This window comes from Chiroxiphia lanceolata, chromosome 1 (genome assembly GCF_009829145.1).
Source record: "Chiroxiphia lanceolata isolate bChiLan1 chromosome 1, bChiLan1.pri, whole genome shotgun sequence".
In the NCBI taxonomy this organism is placed as follows: Eukaryota; Metazoa; Chordata; class Aves; order Passeriformes; family Pipridae; genus Chiroxiphia; species Chiroxiphia lanceolata.
This window is the reverse complement of record NC_045637.1, coordinates 100563589-100581625: the sequence shown is the minus strand read 5'-3', so window position 1 is coordinate 100581625 and position 18037 is coordinate 100563589. Positions and strand designations below refer to the sequence as shown.

Here is an 18037-nt window from a genome sequence, read left to right as displayed (position 1 = left end):
GTCATCCCCTTTGTCTTGTACATCAGGGACTAATGAAAAATTAATTAAAAAATACTAATATTACTGATGTACAGTCCTAAACTCGCTTTTAAATCCAACTGTGCTTATGCCCTCTCAGCATGTGAAATTTGCATATAATATATAGCTTTGTAAAGTCTATATCAAAGTATATATATACAATAAACTCCGGTTGTCTTAGTTATGTGTCAAAACAACTAAAGTTAGAAGTATACCCTGAGATTAGCTCAGTTGGTTAGAGCATGGTGCTAATAATGCCAGGGTTGTGGGTTCAATCCCTGTATGAGTCATTCACTCAAAAGTTGGACTTGATGATCTTTGTGGATCTCTTCCAATTCAGAATATTCTGGGATAATATTTTAGCATTTTTCCAAGTCTAGAAAAAATGCATTAATTACTAATTTTCCACACTATATATAAGGGAAAAAGATTGTTGTATTACCATGAGTTTACCAGGTTCACTTATTCTGGAGAATGAGAAGTCTTACATAACATTGGAATCTTAGTTCTAAGGCCTATAAGCCCTACACCCACAAAACCCTCATTCCAAACTGTCTATAAATTGATTATTTAAAATAAGGTGATTAGTTTGTCTCTTTTACTGTTTCCATGTTCCTGCATGATTCAGGCTGCTCAGGGAATCAGTAAGGTCCCCTGGAAAATGTTTTTGCAGATGCTGAGGTTCATCAGCGCTGGTCTCTTTTCAAACATCACCTCCTAAGGGCACAGGAGCAGGCAATTCCCAAATGTTGAAAGTCAGGCAGGTGAGGCAGAAGGCCGGCTTGGCTGAACAGGAATCTTCTTGTGGAAATAAGGCAAAAAGGTAGCAAAGTCAAGTGACATGGGAAGAAAGTTCATGTGGCCAAAGCTCAACTGGAGTTGAAGCTGGACAGAAATGTTGGTGACAGTAAAAAGAGTTTTTTCAAATATATTAATGTCAATAGGCAGTACAGAAATATCATTGGCCCATTACAGGATCAAGATGGTCACGTCACAAACCGGGACAAAGACAAGGCAGAGGTGTTTAACGTTTTGTCTTCAACGTGGGTGACAGACCAACAGGGTCTCGGTGCCCTGAGCTGGAGCACCATGACTGCAAGAACGATCGATGCTAAAGTTGTGCAGGATCTCCTGCTCCAGCTGGACCTCTTTGGGCCCTTATGGGATTCATCCAAGAATCCTAAAAGAGCTACCTGATGTCATCACAAAACCTCTATTGATGACCTTTGAGCAGTTTTGGCAATCCAGAGAGGTCCCAGCTTGAGTAGAAGCTGGCAAATGTTGTCCCAATTTTCAAGAGGGGCAAGAAGCAGGACCCTGGAAACTACAGGCCTGTCAGTCTCACTTCAGTGCCTGGTAAAGTTATGGAGAAGATTATTCTGGGAGGTATTGAAAAAACACCTGGAGGACAATGCAGTCATTGGTTACAGCCAGCATGGCTTCATGAAAGGAACCTTATTTCCTTCTATGACAAGGTAACCCACCTAGATGATCAAGGGAAGCCAGTTGATGTCATCTTTTTGTATTTCGGTAAAGCTTTCGATACTGTCTCTCACAGTATCCTTCTGGACAAAATGTCCAGCCTGCAGCTGGATAAACACATCATGTGGTGGGTGAGCAATTGGCTCACGGTTCAAGGACAGATGGTGATAGTGAATGGGGTGACATCAGACTGGTGACCTGTCACTAGTGGGGTTCCACAGAGCTCCGTCTTAGGCCCTGTGCTCCTCAACATCTTCATAAATGACTTGGATGCCGGACTGGAAGGGATACTGAGCAAGTTTGCGGATGACACAAAACTGGGAGGAGCTGTTGGCTACCTTGAAGGCAGGGATGCTCCGCAGTGTCACCTTGACAGATGAGAGGACTGGGCAATCACCAACCATATGAAGTTCAACAAGGGAAAGTGCTGGATTCTGCACCTGGGATGGGGCAATCTTAGATGTCCATACAGACTGGGGAATGAGATGCTGGAAAGCAGTGCCACAGAAAGGGACCTAGGGGTCCTGGTCAGTGACCAGTTGAATATGAGTCAGCAGTGCCCTGGCAACCAGGAGGGCCAACTATGTCCTGGGGGCCATCAGACAAAGCATCACCAGCTGGTCCAGGGACAGGATTGTCCTGCTCTGCTCTGGTGTGGCCTCACCTTGAATATTGTGTGCAGTTGGGGCACCTCAATACAGGAAAGATATTAAGCTGTTTGAGAGTGTCCAAAGGAGGGCAAGGAATGGTGAAGGGCCTTGAGGGAAAGCTGTATGAGGAGTGGCTGAGGTCACTTGATCTGTTCAGCCTGGAGAAAGGAGACTGAGGGGAGACTTCATCACGGTCTACAACTTCTTCATAAGGGTAACAGAGGGGCAGGAACTGATCTCTTCTCTGATGACCAGTGACAGGACCTGAGGGAATGACCTGAAGTTGTGTCAGGGGAGGTTTAGGTTGGATATTAGAAAATGGTTCTTCACTCAGAGGGTGACTGGGTGCTGGAGCAGGTTCTCCAGGAAAGTGGTCACAGCACCAAGCCTGACAGAGTTCCGGAAGCGTTCGAACAGTACTCTTGGGCACATGGTGTGACTCTGGGGATGATCCTCTGTGGGGTAAGAGTTGGGCTCAATGATCCTTGTGGTCCCTTCCAACTGGGCATATTCTGTGATAATAATTCTGATGTGAACAGCAGATAAGGGAGAATAAAAGTAAGTCTAAAATTCAATTGACAATGTAAGTAAAATAGCTTTTAAAAAAGTGCTCTTCATCCTTACTTTCGTTTCTATCCCTGTACAGACTCGCATTGCAAAACGAAGCAGAAAGCTAGTGGACTATGACAGTGCAAGGCATCATCTAGAAGCCCTACAGAGCTCAAAAAGAAAAGACGAAGGCAGAATTACCAAGGTAGCACAAACAGAAACATGCTGGCAAAAGACTTAGGGAACTTCGGTGGCTTTTTTTGTCTGTGCAGAGACAGAACAATTTGCTCTCTTAGAAATGGAAATAATGATATCTTGAAGCATAAATATATATTGAATACTTCAGTGCATGTTGTGGACACACTCAGTGTCTTCTACAAATGAGTCCTGTTTGAACCTTAACTTTCTCTCTTGATGAGACTGAGGGCACAGCAAATCCTGTGTTGGCCTCTATGGCATGAGACTGAATCACATCCTTTTTTTAATAAAAATTTTAAAAGACCCACCAAAAAAACCAGACAAAAATAATTTTGGCAGGTTTTGCTATGTTGTAGTGATTGCAGAAGTAACGCTTTTCATTTTGGTTTAGGCAGAAGAAGAATTTCAAAAAGCACAGAAAGTGTTTGAAGACTTTAACACTGACTTACAAGAAGAGTTACCATCTCTGTGGTCACGGTAAGCCTAGACAGATATTGTCTGCAAGGCCTAAACGGGGACTAAGGAAAGGGAATGGGGGGATTTTAATGAGCTGATAGAAAATGCATTGCTGGTTCTTAAAGATTGCATCCATTGTCTTTTTGAAATAATAAAAGGAAAGCTGTATGCAAGTACTCCAAAATATACTTACTGTAAGTGCTGATTTTTTTCAGTGTATCACTGAATTCACATTTCAGATTCATCATCACTTCACATTCATTACTGTATCTTCATTCTGAGGTGCAAAAAGGTCTACGTTTTATGAGTAAATTACTATGATAGAGCACAGAGTAGTCCATGGTGATTTGAGTCTACTTACAGGTCACTTTTTGTTATAACTACATCAGAATACACGTCATACTTTTGCACTGATTATGTCTGTGATGTAAAAGGATTTGATGGCATAGATCATTCATTTAAGATGTTTAGTCATGAATTGTGTTTATTCAGAAAGTGCAGACAATATGAATGGGAGAACAAAATTGGTAGAAAAAGAAGCATCTCATTAGTGTCCTGTGTTCTTTAACAGTTGACAATCTGGAATGGAAATGTGTTGTGAGTCACTGAAGTATCCTTTGTCTTTTATGCCTTCTAAATGAAATCCTGTTAAATTTCAGATCAATAGAGTGTTTTCCTGCTGTGTTTCTGCCTATTTCATTTGAAAATCTTCTTAGCACTTCAAGATATTTGTTTTATGGGCCTACTAAGAGTAAAACTGCATATGAATGATTTAGAGTAAGGACCCTTTTATTTCAATATGTGTTGCCCACTAACTAGTCTCAGGGAAAGGTACAATTTAATTTGAGCAATAGCCATAATTTAGAAACCAGTTGCTTTTGGAGTCCTTTATTTTAGTTATTACAATTCTTCAGGAAGAAAACTGAGTTGACATTTTTCAGGCTTATTTTTATTCCAAAGATTATTTTTCTAATAAAAGTTGGGGGAAATCACACATGAAAGTTTTAAATAGGAAAAAGAATAATACAAAACCTAAGAAAACACCTTCTGCTTCTGAAAGGTAGAATATTTTTGACTATATGTGCAAAAATGTCTAGTCTGTATTAAAGTATTTTCTCTTTCATACATGTGCATGTGTTTCAGGGCTGATTTCTTTAAGGAGGACTGAGCATGGGACACCCAGCCCTGGGCTATACTGAGCTGTATACATTAAAGCTGACCCCAGAAGCAACTGCATCACCTTGGTGCTGCAATAGCATCTAGTGTGCTGTCTGGTGGGAGATGGGCTGCCCAGAGCACCTTGCCTCCCATGTGCTCATACTGCACTTGTGACCATCCTTTTCTGCTCTTCCCTTCTCTAAAACACAATGAGGGCCCCCCCAGTGTGGAGCAGTATCAACTTGGCTTACTGTTTGGTGTGAAATATGATGTTTCTCAACATGAACAGAAATAATCATGAACAAACTAGTCTGAAATTTTCACATTTCATCCAATTATTTACTTTGCTGAGAGTAATAGTCAAGAATGTTGCTTGTAATCTGGACAACAATTAATTAATTAATTTGCCTTTGTGGGCCTCCCACCCATATCTTTTATTTTCTTTTTCCTTTCTTTGTGCTATCCTTTATAGACGAATTGGCTTCTATGTGAACACCTTCAAAAATGTATCCAGCCTTGAAGCCAAGTTTCACAAGGAAATAGCTTTAGTGAGTAAAAATTACTATCTCATATATAATGGATTATGATAGATATGCATGACAGCAAACAGATGTCTTGTAGTAAAAATCTAGCAGAGGCACCCGTGCGAATTTGCCGTAAGTACAGATTTGTAGTATAACCATTGTATTTATTTCTATGTGCCATATTTGTTCTCTCCTTAAGGGAAGAGCAGCCCCTACAATTTTGGATTACAGTGCATTATCACTTGTAGCACTAAATTCACTTTCCACTTTGCTAATTTATTGTTGCCTTCAGTATTTTTACCATGTCCAATTTCTAATCACCTCTTTGCTTTAATCAGTACAAGAAAAACATGTCAAGCATTCCCTTCAAGTCTGCTATATATATTGTCAGCAATGCAGCATTATATCTGTGACTGTTAGGCAAATCAGGTGGTTTCAGTGAGGATCTTTTGAATGTGCCTGGCTAAGTGGCAGTGTATTATCTATAGTAACCTACTAATTGGAACCAAAATTTTTTTTGAAAACTGGCTTTACTGAAGTCCTATGTAAATTGGGATTAGGTTTTTGAGCGGAAAACATGAATCTTCTTGGCTACCCATGTTGCTCTAAATTTCGAGTGACCTCCTTCATCAGACTTCACATAGCAGTCAGTCACACTTATGAACTTGTTTGCTGAAAAACAGCTTATGTTTTTGAAGAACTGCTATTATCTTTGATTCTATGGATTTTGCTAGGTTTCCATTTAGGCTTTTGCTGTGCATGGCACTGAGAATTTTTGAAAGGATTTATACTGTAGTGTAAAGCCATCAGATTATATATTACCAGGTTATGAATTATCAGACCAGATTTATCACCTATGTTTTTAATCATGACTGTAGTCATTCACGTAAACTCAGGCAAGTGTTTTGTTTTCACAGCTATGTCACAAACTATATGAAGTGATGACAAAGCTGGGGGATCAGCATGCAGACAAGGCCTTCACCATTCAAGGGGCACCAAGGTGAATTTACTGCTTTTTTTTAATGAATTACATTGTGGGTTTCAGCATAGGTAGCAATCACCTACACCATGTGTAGCGATTACTGCACAATGTGGTGATGAGTGTTGTTTGTTCAGGATGATAGATGAAGGTACCTTGGATGAAGTTCTTATCAGCAGGAGTAAAAATGCAAAGCACACTTTCTCACCAACTTTTTTTCGAAAAAGTCCTTTCACCAAAAAAAAAAAAGAATGAAAGCTGTTTCAATTTAGCCTAATTCATTGTAGACTGTTACACCAATTTGCAGCAACCAAGTGTGCAGTTTATTTATTCTCAGATACTTGGTTTACAGCAATGTTGCTAACTCTTACAGTTTTTTAAAGCCTTGAAATATTTAGATGTGTTTATAGCTCCTATTATTAGGTGAGAATCCCAACCTTTGAAAGTCAGCTTTTATCTCTTCTGCTCATGGGGAAAAGTCAAGATCTGAGGGTGCATCATAAAAGCAGAAAAGCTGAAGTAAAGAGAATGTCACAAAATACCATATTTTTAAAGGCTTTCAAGAGAAATCTTATCTTAAAGCACATGACCAAAAAGAGTTTACAATAAGATGGTGCTTTCTTGAGGTCAGTGGATGCCAGTACACTATTTTGATTTTTTGCTTTTGACAAATAGCCTCTCTGCCATAATTTGATCTTGCAGTACTCTAATAGTGATATGCAGAAAAGGTTAAAATTGTGAAACAGTGAGACTTACCAAGACGCAATGGTATTTGGAGTTAATACATAAGGCCTGAATTTCCATTCAATCCCAGCTAATCAGAAGCAACCAGAACAGTTATAGCTACTGCTAATTTGCTCTCAAACTGGACTTAAATTAGCAACAATTAAGACTGACCAAACAACATAACATCTGCCTCAAACATATGGCAGTTATTCCTACATTTGTTTTAATCTCACTTTAGAAGAACAAAGAATGAAATATTGAACCTTCCTCCCTAATGCAGAATTTAGAACTGCTTTATAAGCACATGACAAAAAATTGTGGTTTGGATTATTTCAGTGGTAATCCATGATAATATGTGTTTACATAGTGCCTCCAGAGCTGTTAGCTCATGCATCAACTCTTCCAGCCCCTTTAGGATGGATTCACAAACTGGACTATGTTTCCATAAAGGATTTGTAAAATACTTTTGTGAGATGTAAAATAATGTAGTGTTGAGAGATTTCAAGCAGTTTTTGTAAAAAAACCAGATATTTTGTCCACCTGTCTCCTAGACCAGATCCAACATGCACATGCTTGTTCCCACTGAATTACTCATTCCATTAATGAGAAGATAATTTTTGCTGCAAATGACTAACCATACATTAATGCAGTGTTATCTCAACTTACTTTAAAAATGCTTTTTAAAAATGCATTATTTTTTCAGTATCTATGTTACTCTCTTTTGCTGTACCATTCACAGAGCCTTATGTGAAACTCTGGATGGATTTTGACTTCCATTATTAGTGATGACGCTCTAAAAGACTATTATGGAGTGGGTCTTCATAAGATAAAACAGCTTTCCTTTTTAGATGCATGAGAATTGGATACTAGACAAGTACAGTATCTAGTAGTTCCTTTAAAGAACTGTATAAAAAGAAAGATCCTAAAAACTTGTATGCTACTGAATGTCCTGAAGGTAAATATTGTATCTGGGAAAGAAATTTCTTAATGACTGATTATTTTTTCTCTTTTAATATTTCCACAGAAAGAGGTGGTGAGTGTGAGCTAAACTTGTCCTTTCAAAGAACAAATTTTTTGTGTTAGATTTAGGATAGTGTTTATGCTGTGGTCTTAGTCAGGAAGTGCTTTTGCTTTCCCTGAAGATGTGTAGGAGTCGCTCTTACCAAGTACACATTGAGTGCTGTAGTTTATAGCCTCCCTGAGTATAAGCTTTCAGCATTTCTAGGTAGCTCAATATTATCTCAGTGTTTGCACCAGGTTCTTTCATTAGAAGGAGCAGATGTGTTCTTAGGACTTCATCAGATCTTTTCTTAGTATCAGCAGAGCTCTGTTGAAGTCACTTGTTTATAGTTGTGGTGAGTTGTCCTTCTAAATTGATATGTTTATAATAATCTTGGCTGTGTTTTATTGAAACCTTTCTGAAGTTGCTGAGCTTTTAAAATTATTTGCATTATTCATTGTTATGCCTTCCTATGGGCTTTTTTATCTTTAGAGTCTTTTATTCTGAGAACCGTGTGAAATGAAGACAATAAATCTATCTCACATTTTATGATAGTTATAAACTTATAAATGAAATGGTATTTCAAGTACAGAATCTGAAAAAATGCAGGTATGCTTTTTCCTTCAAGTTATAATGATCAAGTAAACAGATGTTCCAAAAATCAAGATGATTCAAAATTAAAACCTCCTTTGACACTGTAGATAACTGATTTTTAATTGCATTTAATTGCAATTTTAGTTTTAATCGTTATAAAATTACTTAGTTCATCTCCAGTGTGTACTGCCTCTTGTGGTCACTGGCATTACATCAGGGATGCAGTTCAACTGTTGCATCAAATTGTCCAGGATAAATCAGCAAGATATATATTACTTTGCTTCTGTATAGTGATTCAGGTCCACTCCGCTTTGCAAAAACACCGTCACCGCCAGAGGAGGTCTCTCCCCTGCCTAGCCCTACTGCTAGTCCTAATCATATGCTGGCACCAGCATCTCCGGCACCAGCCCGACCTAAGTCACCCACACAGGTAAGCGAATACCTAGCGGGAGAAGCTAGCCTGTTGTGCAGCGAAAGATAGCTGAGATGGTGGATTTTTTATCTAGGCTGTGACTGAGTAATGACAGGGAGGCCACTGGTTCTGTTGCAGTCTGTTCTGTTCATTAGTTGTTCATGCCTGTGTCATGACATAAATGGAAAATGGTTTTTATATAAGGGGGAATGAAGAATTTTTAAGGTGTCTGGTGAATTGGTGGGACTTGCGGTGACAAAGCAAAATATTTCATTAAAAGTTGCATTGTCTCTAAGGACCCATATCCCAGCAGTGACAGTTGGAAAAGCCTGTTTCTAAAACCTCCTTGTGAATTGCTGTCCATTATATATTTCTACTCTTCATTCATCTTCAAATTTATGCTTACCCTGTGAAAAATTAGCCAGTGATATCACTGGTCTGGCCAGCCTCTAAAACAGTAAATAATAAAGCTAGCTTAAATACTGCTGTGCTAATTACTGATAATTAAAGTCATACTTGTTGTTATTGACTGGATTGAGAAGTTTGACACTGTTGGAATCACTATTCTCACCAGTACTGGTAAACGAATAATCAGTTTCATGCATCAGTTTCATCTCTAGTGTAAATGTGATACTTCCTGAGCTTATCAAAGACTTGTTTTGTTGTTACAGATGTTTTTGGAATTGGGATAGCTTCTGTGATGAGTGCTATTTCTATACTGGGCACACATCAGAAGAACTTTAATTTTGCATTCAGTGAGCATGCTTATTTTCTCTGGTCTCCCAAAAGAGACTGTCTGAATATTCATCTGGTAGGACTCAGTCTCATTGGTGCCAGTGGTGTTATATCACCATACCACCTGAGGATTATTTTATGGATTTATTTTCTTGATATTTTGATAGATTTAAAAATTATCCAATACTATTTGGTATTGTTCCAAGCAATTAGTTTGTCACAGTTATGCGAATCTCTGGAGAGCAGGGAGAATTAGTAAACTAAGCACCTTTGGTTCCCAGAAATTATATGGTCTTAGCATTAAGTGTGCTTTAAAGGTAGCAACAGGTGGGCAGGGACAAAATACCAAAGCTAAACACAAATGAACTCAAGAAGCTGAAAAGCTGCAGAGGCTTGATTCTGTGCGGTATCGTCCTTCCAACTGTGGGCTGCATAGGAGAGCAAGTGTCTTGCACTGTGTGCCCTATTGCAGCAGAAAAAAAAGCCAAGAATTGCTTTTATATGAACTCTGATACTTTGAATCTGAAGGGGTTTGAAATATAGAGTTGTTTTGCTCTTCCCACAATGTTTATTTCAAGGCATTTGGTGGTGAACAACTAAACAGTTCCTTTCAACATATGGCTTATTCCCATGGCTTATTTAGGGTGAAGCAGTGGAGATAAAAACCTAAACCACTTTGTTTAGGCCTATCTTATAGCTTTTATCCCTGAACTAATCTGTGACATTTTTGCTGTCTGCCTAGCTGAGGAAAGGTCCACCAGTTCCACCACTGCCTAAGCTCACACCCACGAAGGAGATGCAACAGGAGAACATCATTAATTTATTTGATGACAATTTTGTCCCAGAAATCAATGTGACAACCCCATCACAGGTAAGCTTCAGTGAATGGTTTACAGGTCCAACCGTGTAATCACCCTAAGTTCTCCAAGGTAGTGCCCTTGGGGCTGATCTTCAGGAGGAGGGAGGAGGAGGGTGCAAGTAGAAGGCAGAGGCATAATTATCATTTTCTGTATTATTGAAAGGGTGTTTTACCATATGGTGTTTTTGAACAAGTCACACATTATCACTCAAAAGGGCTAACACTGCTAGCATACTGAAAAAAATGAGGCATCTCCTGAGAGGCTTGACTAAAAATACTGAGAAACAGTTGTGTTTGAGATTTAAATACATCCAGGTTGCATTATAAGCTGAGAGTTTATCTAAAATGCTTTTTTCTAATCCTAAGCATCTCAATGGAATTTTACAGTGATCCTTCTTTATTTCTGTTTCCTTCATCAAAATCATTAAAAGTATTCCTTTTTTCTTTTGAATGTTTTTTTAAAAATGGAACTTGGCTGGTTTTTAGAGGTATAAAAGGCTGCTTCAGCTGGCTTATTCATTCACTTAGTTTTGCTCATTGAAACATTACGTAGACAAGAAGTAATCAAAATTAGTTTTATCTCATTATTCCGAAATTTTTAAAAGTTGCATATAACAAACAGAAAAGCCATAGTTGTGTCAAATAAGTCTGTAAAATTTGTATTCAGCTGTTCAGCTTTTACACAGTTATGGTTAATTGCTGGTTGTTCAATAATGGACCCTTTCTGTTATGGTAATTGCAACTCTGAAATCTGAGCCTGTGTCTGATAGACTGTGGAGAAATATGTAGATCTGAAGCTTATTCAGAATGTTTATGAATTTTTGTTTTCATGTGAATCATTGGTTTTGTACAAATTTGTTTGACAACACAGGAGAATGTAGGCACAGCAATGAACAAGTTGTTTTATACAAATTGACTATATGCTGCTTTGTTTTCTTGTGGAGGGGAGAAACAGGCATTGCTGTCTGTAGGGATCTATTTGGAAGAGAAAAAAAGTTATTTATAGTAAAGTCCCCATGCAATTAAAGAATTAAAGGCAACTCCCAGAATGCAGCTGCTGCTAGGCATTCCTTCTGAAGGGAGATGGCAGCTCTGTTGCATCATTGTACCCTGAGTTAACTACTCTGTTCGCATGAGCCTGGACATCAGTGGTAAAGAGTTGGTGTAACCTGTGCTAAATGTGTCTCCCTGCATTAAATACTGTATCCAACTAACATTGATATGTCAGGCCAGCTGGGGAAGCAGAAATGGAACTGGTTTTCTTTTCCATTAAGAGATGACACTGGAACAGGGCTTTAAATGAGTGTAAGTCACATTTCCAGAATATTTACATCCTTTCTATAAGAGATTGGCATAAAAATGAAATGGGATGATAAAGATGGGACATGCTTCTGAGAACTGAAATCTTTTCCTTGTCTCTCAAGGAAAAATGGATCTCCCTTCAGTGAGTAATTTATGTCCTTCCCTCCTCTGCAGTCAATGACTTGGGAATGACCTAAGCTATTCATTCCCTGGCCACCTTCTCATGAATCATCTGCATATCTCTCCCCACAAAACCCACCTCCATCACTAAAGCATCCTTAGTGTATCTGAGGTCCCTGAGTATGTACAGACATACCCAAATAAAATGATGTATAGATTTTGTATCCTTCTGTAAGAGAACCAGTTATTGAAAATATATAGCATGAAATCCACAGGAAACATGGACTGATTCCTCTTGGTGCTTATGGCTTCTCCTATACTCCCAAAGCCCTTGTTGGGCAGTATGGAAGAAGCACTTAAGCCTGCAGAGCCTGCTAATGGTGCAGGACTTCCCAAAGGACCACTATTGGTGTCCCAGACACTGCTCATGCAGAGACACAAACCCAACAGGCTGAAGAATAGAGCTTTGCTGCTTTAATCCAATGTTTCAGAGCAGATTACAAACAGGCAGAACACTTTTCTTCTCTGGAACATAAATATTCTGTAATTGTTGTTGTTCCTCCTTCTTTACCAAGCAGTACTAATGCATTCGCTGTTGTGCAAGATGCTGAAAGACAGTTCTGCTTGATGCTGTTGAATATTTTTGCACTGATTCAACAAAGAAACTCACATGTCCAGGTTATTCATTGTCAAGAATGGATTTAATTACTGCTAAATAAAAGAAAGAGGTGAGAAGATGAGTTATCTGGTTGACTGGATGAAAGAGTCATTTGGAAATGAGTGTTCCTTGTTTTTCTTTCATTTTCTTCACATTTCTCCCTAGTGTCCAGTTACTAGCTTGGACATTGTAGGCCTCTATATGCCCTCTACAGATACTTAACATGTCTGAGTGTGTCAGACACCTCTGAAGGGAACTGCTAAGGCTATTTTAAAGCTTTTACAGACTGTGTGCAGAGAGGGGGTAGCAGTTCTGGTACTTCCTGCAGGTTTCTTGTGCCTTCTCCATTCCTTGCACATACCTCTCAGGTGTACAACTTTGCTTCTACCACAGCCACCTCTTTCAAATGTTTCATTTATTCATGCTTTGTCATGCTATGGTGGAATAAATACAGGATGTTTCGCAGACCTCCCTGACACAGCTTTTTCCCTTATTGAGGAATTTCCCAAGGTTCCTGTTTCTCCTACATCTCCATGTAATGTGATATCTTAGGTACTCTATATGTTTATTTGGGCCTTTGTCACTAAAGTTAAGAGAAGTGTTCTCTTCGTTTTGTTCTGAGGGTTATGGGTCATGATAATTTTTGCAGTCAGTACCCTATCACTACAGATATCTTACCTGTCATCACGCATGGCCTAAGTAAGACTCCTATTCATCAGATTCAGTCCTCAAAAGTAGCAACTTCTTTCTCAGACCTCATTGAAAGATAATTAACATTTCTGTCTCCATCCATTTCTGACTATATGTCAGCAAATGCTGTGTTGTTTCATCAGGGTGTATGATCATATGAGCATTAGTGCCCCAAGGGCGTATGTGATGAAGTCTAAATGCACTGGATGGAAGGCATGTCAGAATGAATATAATGAGGGTTACTGGTGGGAATGGTGGGTTTGACTTTTTAAAGTGCTACACTATCACACTGGCTTCAGTTTGTCAGAGCAGTTATTCCCTCATCACTTGTGGCCAAAAGCAGAGGCCGAGGGAAGAAGATAAAAAAAAGCAAGCAAAGTTGCTACTGTTGATCCGCCCTTCTACTATATTCTCCCAGCCTCTGGTCATTTGCAACTCAGGGGCTTCTTCAACATGATTTTTACGTATTTAATAAGCCTCCGTAAACTACTTTGCCACAAATTTATTCAGTCTTTCAGCATGTGTACATTTTTCGCATTCACACTGCCTGAGGACAAGGAGATCCCCAGCTGAACTCTGTGCCACACGAAGCACTACCACCTTTTCTTTATTCTGCATCTGTCCCCATCAACTTTGCTGCCATCAGCCTTCCTACTTTGGAAGAATCAGGGAGCAGCCAAACCTCTGTGCCTCTCGCGCTTGTATAGACCCTGCTCATAATCATCCCTAGCACACCTCTTCCAGACTGAAGAGTTCCAGGTTACTCTGTCTTTCCTAACATGGAGGCTGAGGAGCTATTTTGACCATGTTTGTAGGTGACACAGAGAGCTTGGATGTTTTGTGGCATAATGGAAGCCACCTAACTTTGAACATCTATTTACCAATAGTAAAACTAATTTGGAAAGTTTATATTCTTAAGTATTTTAATAATAGAAAGGCTTTGTTCATTTATTTTACTATCATTGTCATCATCATCATTATTATTATCTCCTAATTTTACTGGTTTACTGCCCTGTTGTTGCAGACTTGCCCTGTTGTACAAGCTTCTCTCACTATTTAATAAACACTGAACAACTAGCAGTAGGCAGTACCAGCCTCCTTACCAAGCTGCTTACCTATAATATTTTTAATTAGTGATAATTGTGTCTCAGCTACAGTTTCAAGCTAATTAATATTTTACATCAAAGCACACTAATTGTTTGTTCAGGTTACTTTACAGCAGGAAAGACCTGTATCCCATTGAAACAAAATATATATATTTCTGTTGACCTCAGAGGCCTTGGCTAATTTATTAATTACTAACAAAAAAAGACTCTACCATGTAATCCAGTTTAGTGAGAACGTATCATAGAATCATAGAATCATAGAATGGTTTGGGTTGGAAGGGATTGGAAAGGACCTTAAAAATCCTCTAGTTTCAACCCACCTGCTGTGGGCAAGGACACCTTTCACTTATCCAGGTTGCTCAGAGCCCCATCCAACCTGGCCTTGAACACTTCCAGGGATGGGTCATCCACACTTCTTTGGGCAACCTGTTCCGGTGCCTCACTGTCCTAAAGAGATATTTCCTAAAGTTTAGAGCTAAGGGCAACATTAAATGTAAGTAGGTGTTCATGTTCAGAATTGAAATTTAATTCAAAGGCATTTATGTCCTTCTGTATTGGCTTTTTATTAATGTTTGTGTTTGGGGGGAGATTCACTTATTAGAATGTATGAACACTGCGTGCCATTTATGTAGTCTTTAGTTTTGGTGTCTGTCTCAAAGCACTTTAAAAGCACAGTCAAATAGTGTACACTCAGCACTTTTTTGAAAGGATTGTGATTGTTTAGGCTGGAAAGGCAAAGATGTACTGCAGAGAAATCAAAGGCATCATAAGAGTGAATCTCCTAAAATTAAAACTTATACTAAAGCTCAGGATAATCTTCAGAGCTCCTCCCCTCCTGCCGTGCACAACAGCTAGTAAGTCTGTGATGTAATTATTTTCTTCTTGCGCCTCTTAGTATTTTACTGCCCAGGGAAGCTTTTGAAAGATAAGTTTTTCAAGAATTATGTTTCTCTTCTAACAGAACGAAGTACCTGAAGCTAAGAAAGAGGAATCTTTGCTAGATTTGGACTTTGACCCTTTCAAGCCAGAAGTTGTACCAACAGGAGTTAGTCATTCACCCATGTCTCAGGTATCTCTTTGCCTGGAGGTAGGCAAAGCACATGAATGCAACATGCTGTGTTTGGTAGCAAAGATTTGCCTTGTGTATTAACAGTGTATCTGCAGTGTCTGAAAAACTTTATATTCCTGAAAGGCTCTATTCAACCATCTATATTTCCCCCTCAGTAACCTTGTACTTGATGATGTACTGGAATGAGAGTAAATTGTCAGGTGGTAAAATGAGATGTCTGCTGATGAGAATGGTTGCTGGTACCTTGGCCTGGACTTTGGCATGCTGTTATTTTCCATCTATAGAATAACTCTTAGTGCAAACATTATAATTCTCCAGTGCTTGTTTTTCTGACAACTTCTCTGACCTGGCCTTGATTCTTCATGTCTGAAGAGATGCCTCGGGGGATCTAGGTCTTGTGGAGTCAGCACGCAATTGCTTTGCTGTGATGGAGTTTCTGTACCAGGCAGTGGAATGATCTGAGTGGTTTTACTATAAATCTATTTTAGACCTAACCTCAAGGAAATTGAGGTTATGGAATAGAGTGTTTCCTTGTAGAATGTTGTGTTATAGAAATTCTGCATTTAGTAGTAATATTTGCCATGGTAGTTTATTGCAACAATATTAAAAAAAAAAAGAAAAAGAAAAAAAGATGAAAATTAATAGAAAAGGCTGATATATTAAGTTACTGGTATTCATTGGCTTACCCTACAGGATATGCTGTTTTAAAGTCCAGAATTCACCCTCACCGCCCAGAGGGCAGAGAGTAAAGTGGGGGAGATCTCCTGGCCAGCATCTCTGTATCCCTGTCTTGTACTCAAAGAAACAATATTAATACATCATTAGCAAGACCCATTATCCCTGTGGCTATCACTAATCTAGCTTGTTCTGTGAGATGTGAGAGGACTAATCAGCTGTTCAGGAGTGCAGCATTGGGAAAGGAGTGAGAAGACAAGCAGGTTTAGAGCTGAGATAGTCCTGATTCTCTGCTGATCTCTTCCTCAGTTAATTAATTTCTTACTTGGCATGCAGTGCTAGTTATGTAATGAGGTCTGTAGTGATCTCTCATGGGATATGCACTATCAGCAAAATGATGCATTGTCAGCATTCCAAATGCTATCTGAAATTTCTCACTGAGATTTGCTAGAAGTGTTTCATTCTAGCAGAAGCTTTGTGCATTTTACTTGATTTTTTTTCTCCCTCTAAACAGGGAAGAGTATGGGGAAGGAGAATGAAATTCCTTGGCATTTACCAGTGAAAAAAAAACTTTAGGTGTAGCTTTGCTAACTACCCTTTCAGCATGTTTTGTAATAACGCTTATTTGAGCAGTGGGATTGTTAAATGAAAGAAAGATATTTAACTTTTGTGACAGAACACATTTGTTCTGACATCATATTGTACAGATTGTAGAAGAGTTTATTGGTTTAGTGAAAAACAGTTATTTTAGATTCAACTGTACCATATAATTCTGTATAGGAAAGTACATTGTAAGTTTTCACCTAGGTGCATAAGAAGCATTCACTGAGCCCCTTCAGTCTCTCCTCTTCTTTCACCTTTTCCCATAACGTATGTATATGAGAAAGGATGGTCTGCATCCACAAGAGTATATGAATGAGTCAGAGCACCATGTTTTTAGAAGGGAAGACAGCCCTGTGTCAGGGTCTTGGTCTCACTGGATTTGACAGGGTCAGCACTGTGGCAGCATAGACAGAATGAAACCTGTGGTTGCAGACTTTGGAGAGCCTATGCTTGTAGAGAGATTAAGAAGAGATTAAGTGGTGTGTATATATTTTGTGTGTGTGTAGCTTTTGCCTCAGTCATGGATATTTTCCATTCAGCAAACTGCTGAAGAAGTGATGTGAAGACATGAATAGTCATCTGTGCATGATGCCTTGGGAGGCCTGGTGTGACTTCTCTATTAATAATTTAATTAATTACCTCCCTCCACTGCTCTGCCAGGGTGATCAAACCACAGTAACTGAGCCCTGGCATGCCCTTCCTCGTTTGCTTTTCTGTTTCTATGGCTGCTTCAGAAGTGACCTTTCTAAACCTGCCTGGCCCTCTTCTCTGTTTTCTAGCTGTGCTCTGTCTCACCTTTCCTCAGTTTATTACTTCCCCCTCGTGCTCAAAGTTGAAAGGAAAATGAAAAAATGGAAAATGAGCAATCTCTCTTTTCATGGAAGTTAGTTAGACATTTAGGATTTGTACCATTTAGCACTTTAAGAACAGACCTGTCATTTTTCCTTAAAGCTGGAATGCTCAGCTAATAATGTTACAGCAAAGTAAGAACACACACTTTTGAATTACATCTGCAGAAGCAGCACATACCTGGACTTAAACCAATTTAAAATGAATGTGAAATGGCTCTTGATGTTAATATGCTGTAAATCTGAGTAGTGAATTATTACTGTGTCTTTTGCTCATCAAAGCAGAAGTTGTTCAGAGAACCATTCTGTCCTTATAAAATATGAAGCAGGTGAGAAAAGAAGCTAAATGCACCAATCCTTTCTCTCACTTAAATGTTAGACGTCACATTCAACATTTGAAAATGTTTCAGTTTCACATTTTACTTTATTAATATCTTTAGGTTTTGAGGTTTTGTGGGCTTTAACCTGTGTGTGAATATAGTAGATACATTTTGAAGCATCTCAGACAGCTTTTGGGGCCAAGCAGCAGAGCTCCTTCTTATGCGGTGGGATATAAATACTTGGCATGAAGTCTGCTGCTTTTCTTTCATCTGTCTATTTAGCTCTTCTGTTAAAAGGTCACTAAC

At 38.9% G+C, this 18037-nt stretch overlaps 1 protein-coding gene across 1 annotated transcript in view; it reads left to right on the top strand.

Moving 5' to 3' along the window:
- LOC116788554 (amphiphysin-like) overlaps positions 1–18037 on the top strand; it is a 126854-nt gene that overhangs the window by 81282 nt on the left and 27535 nt on the right. The window contains 7 exon segments of the mRNA XM_032691502.1: positions 2797–2904; positions 3289–3374; positions 4984–5059; positions 5953–6035; positions 8626–8764; positions 10224–10352; positions 15178–15285. Coding sequence (XP_032547393.1) covers positions 2797–2904; positions 3289–3374; positions 4984–5059; positions 5953–6035; positions 8626–8764; positions 10224–10352; positions 15178–15285 — 729 coding nt within the window.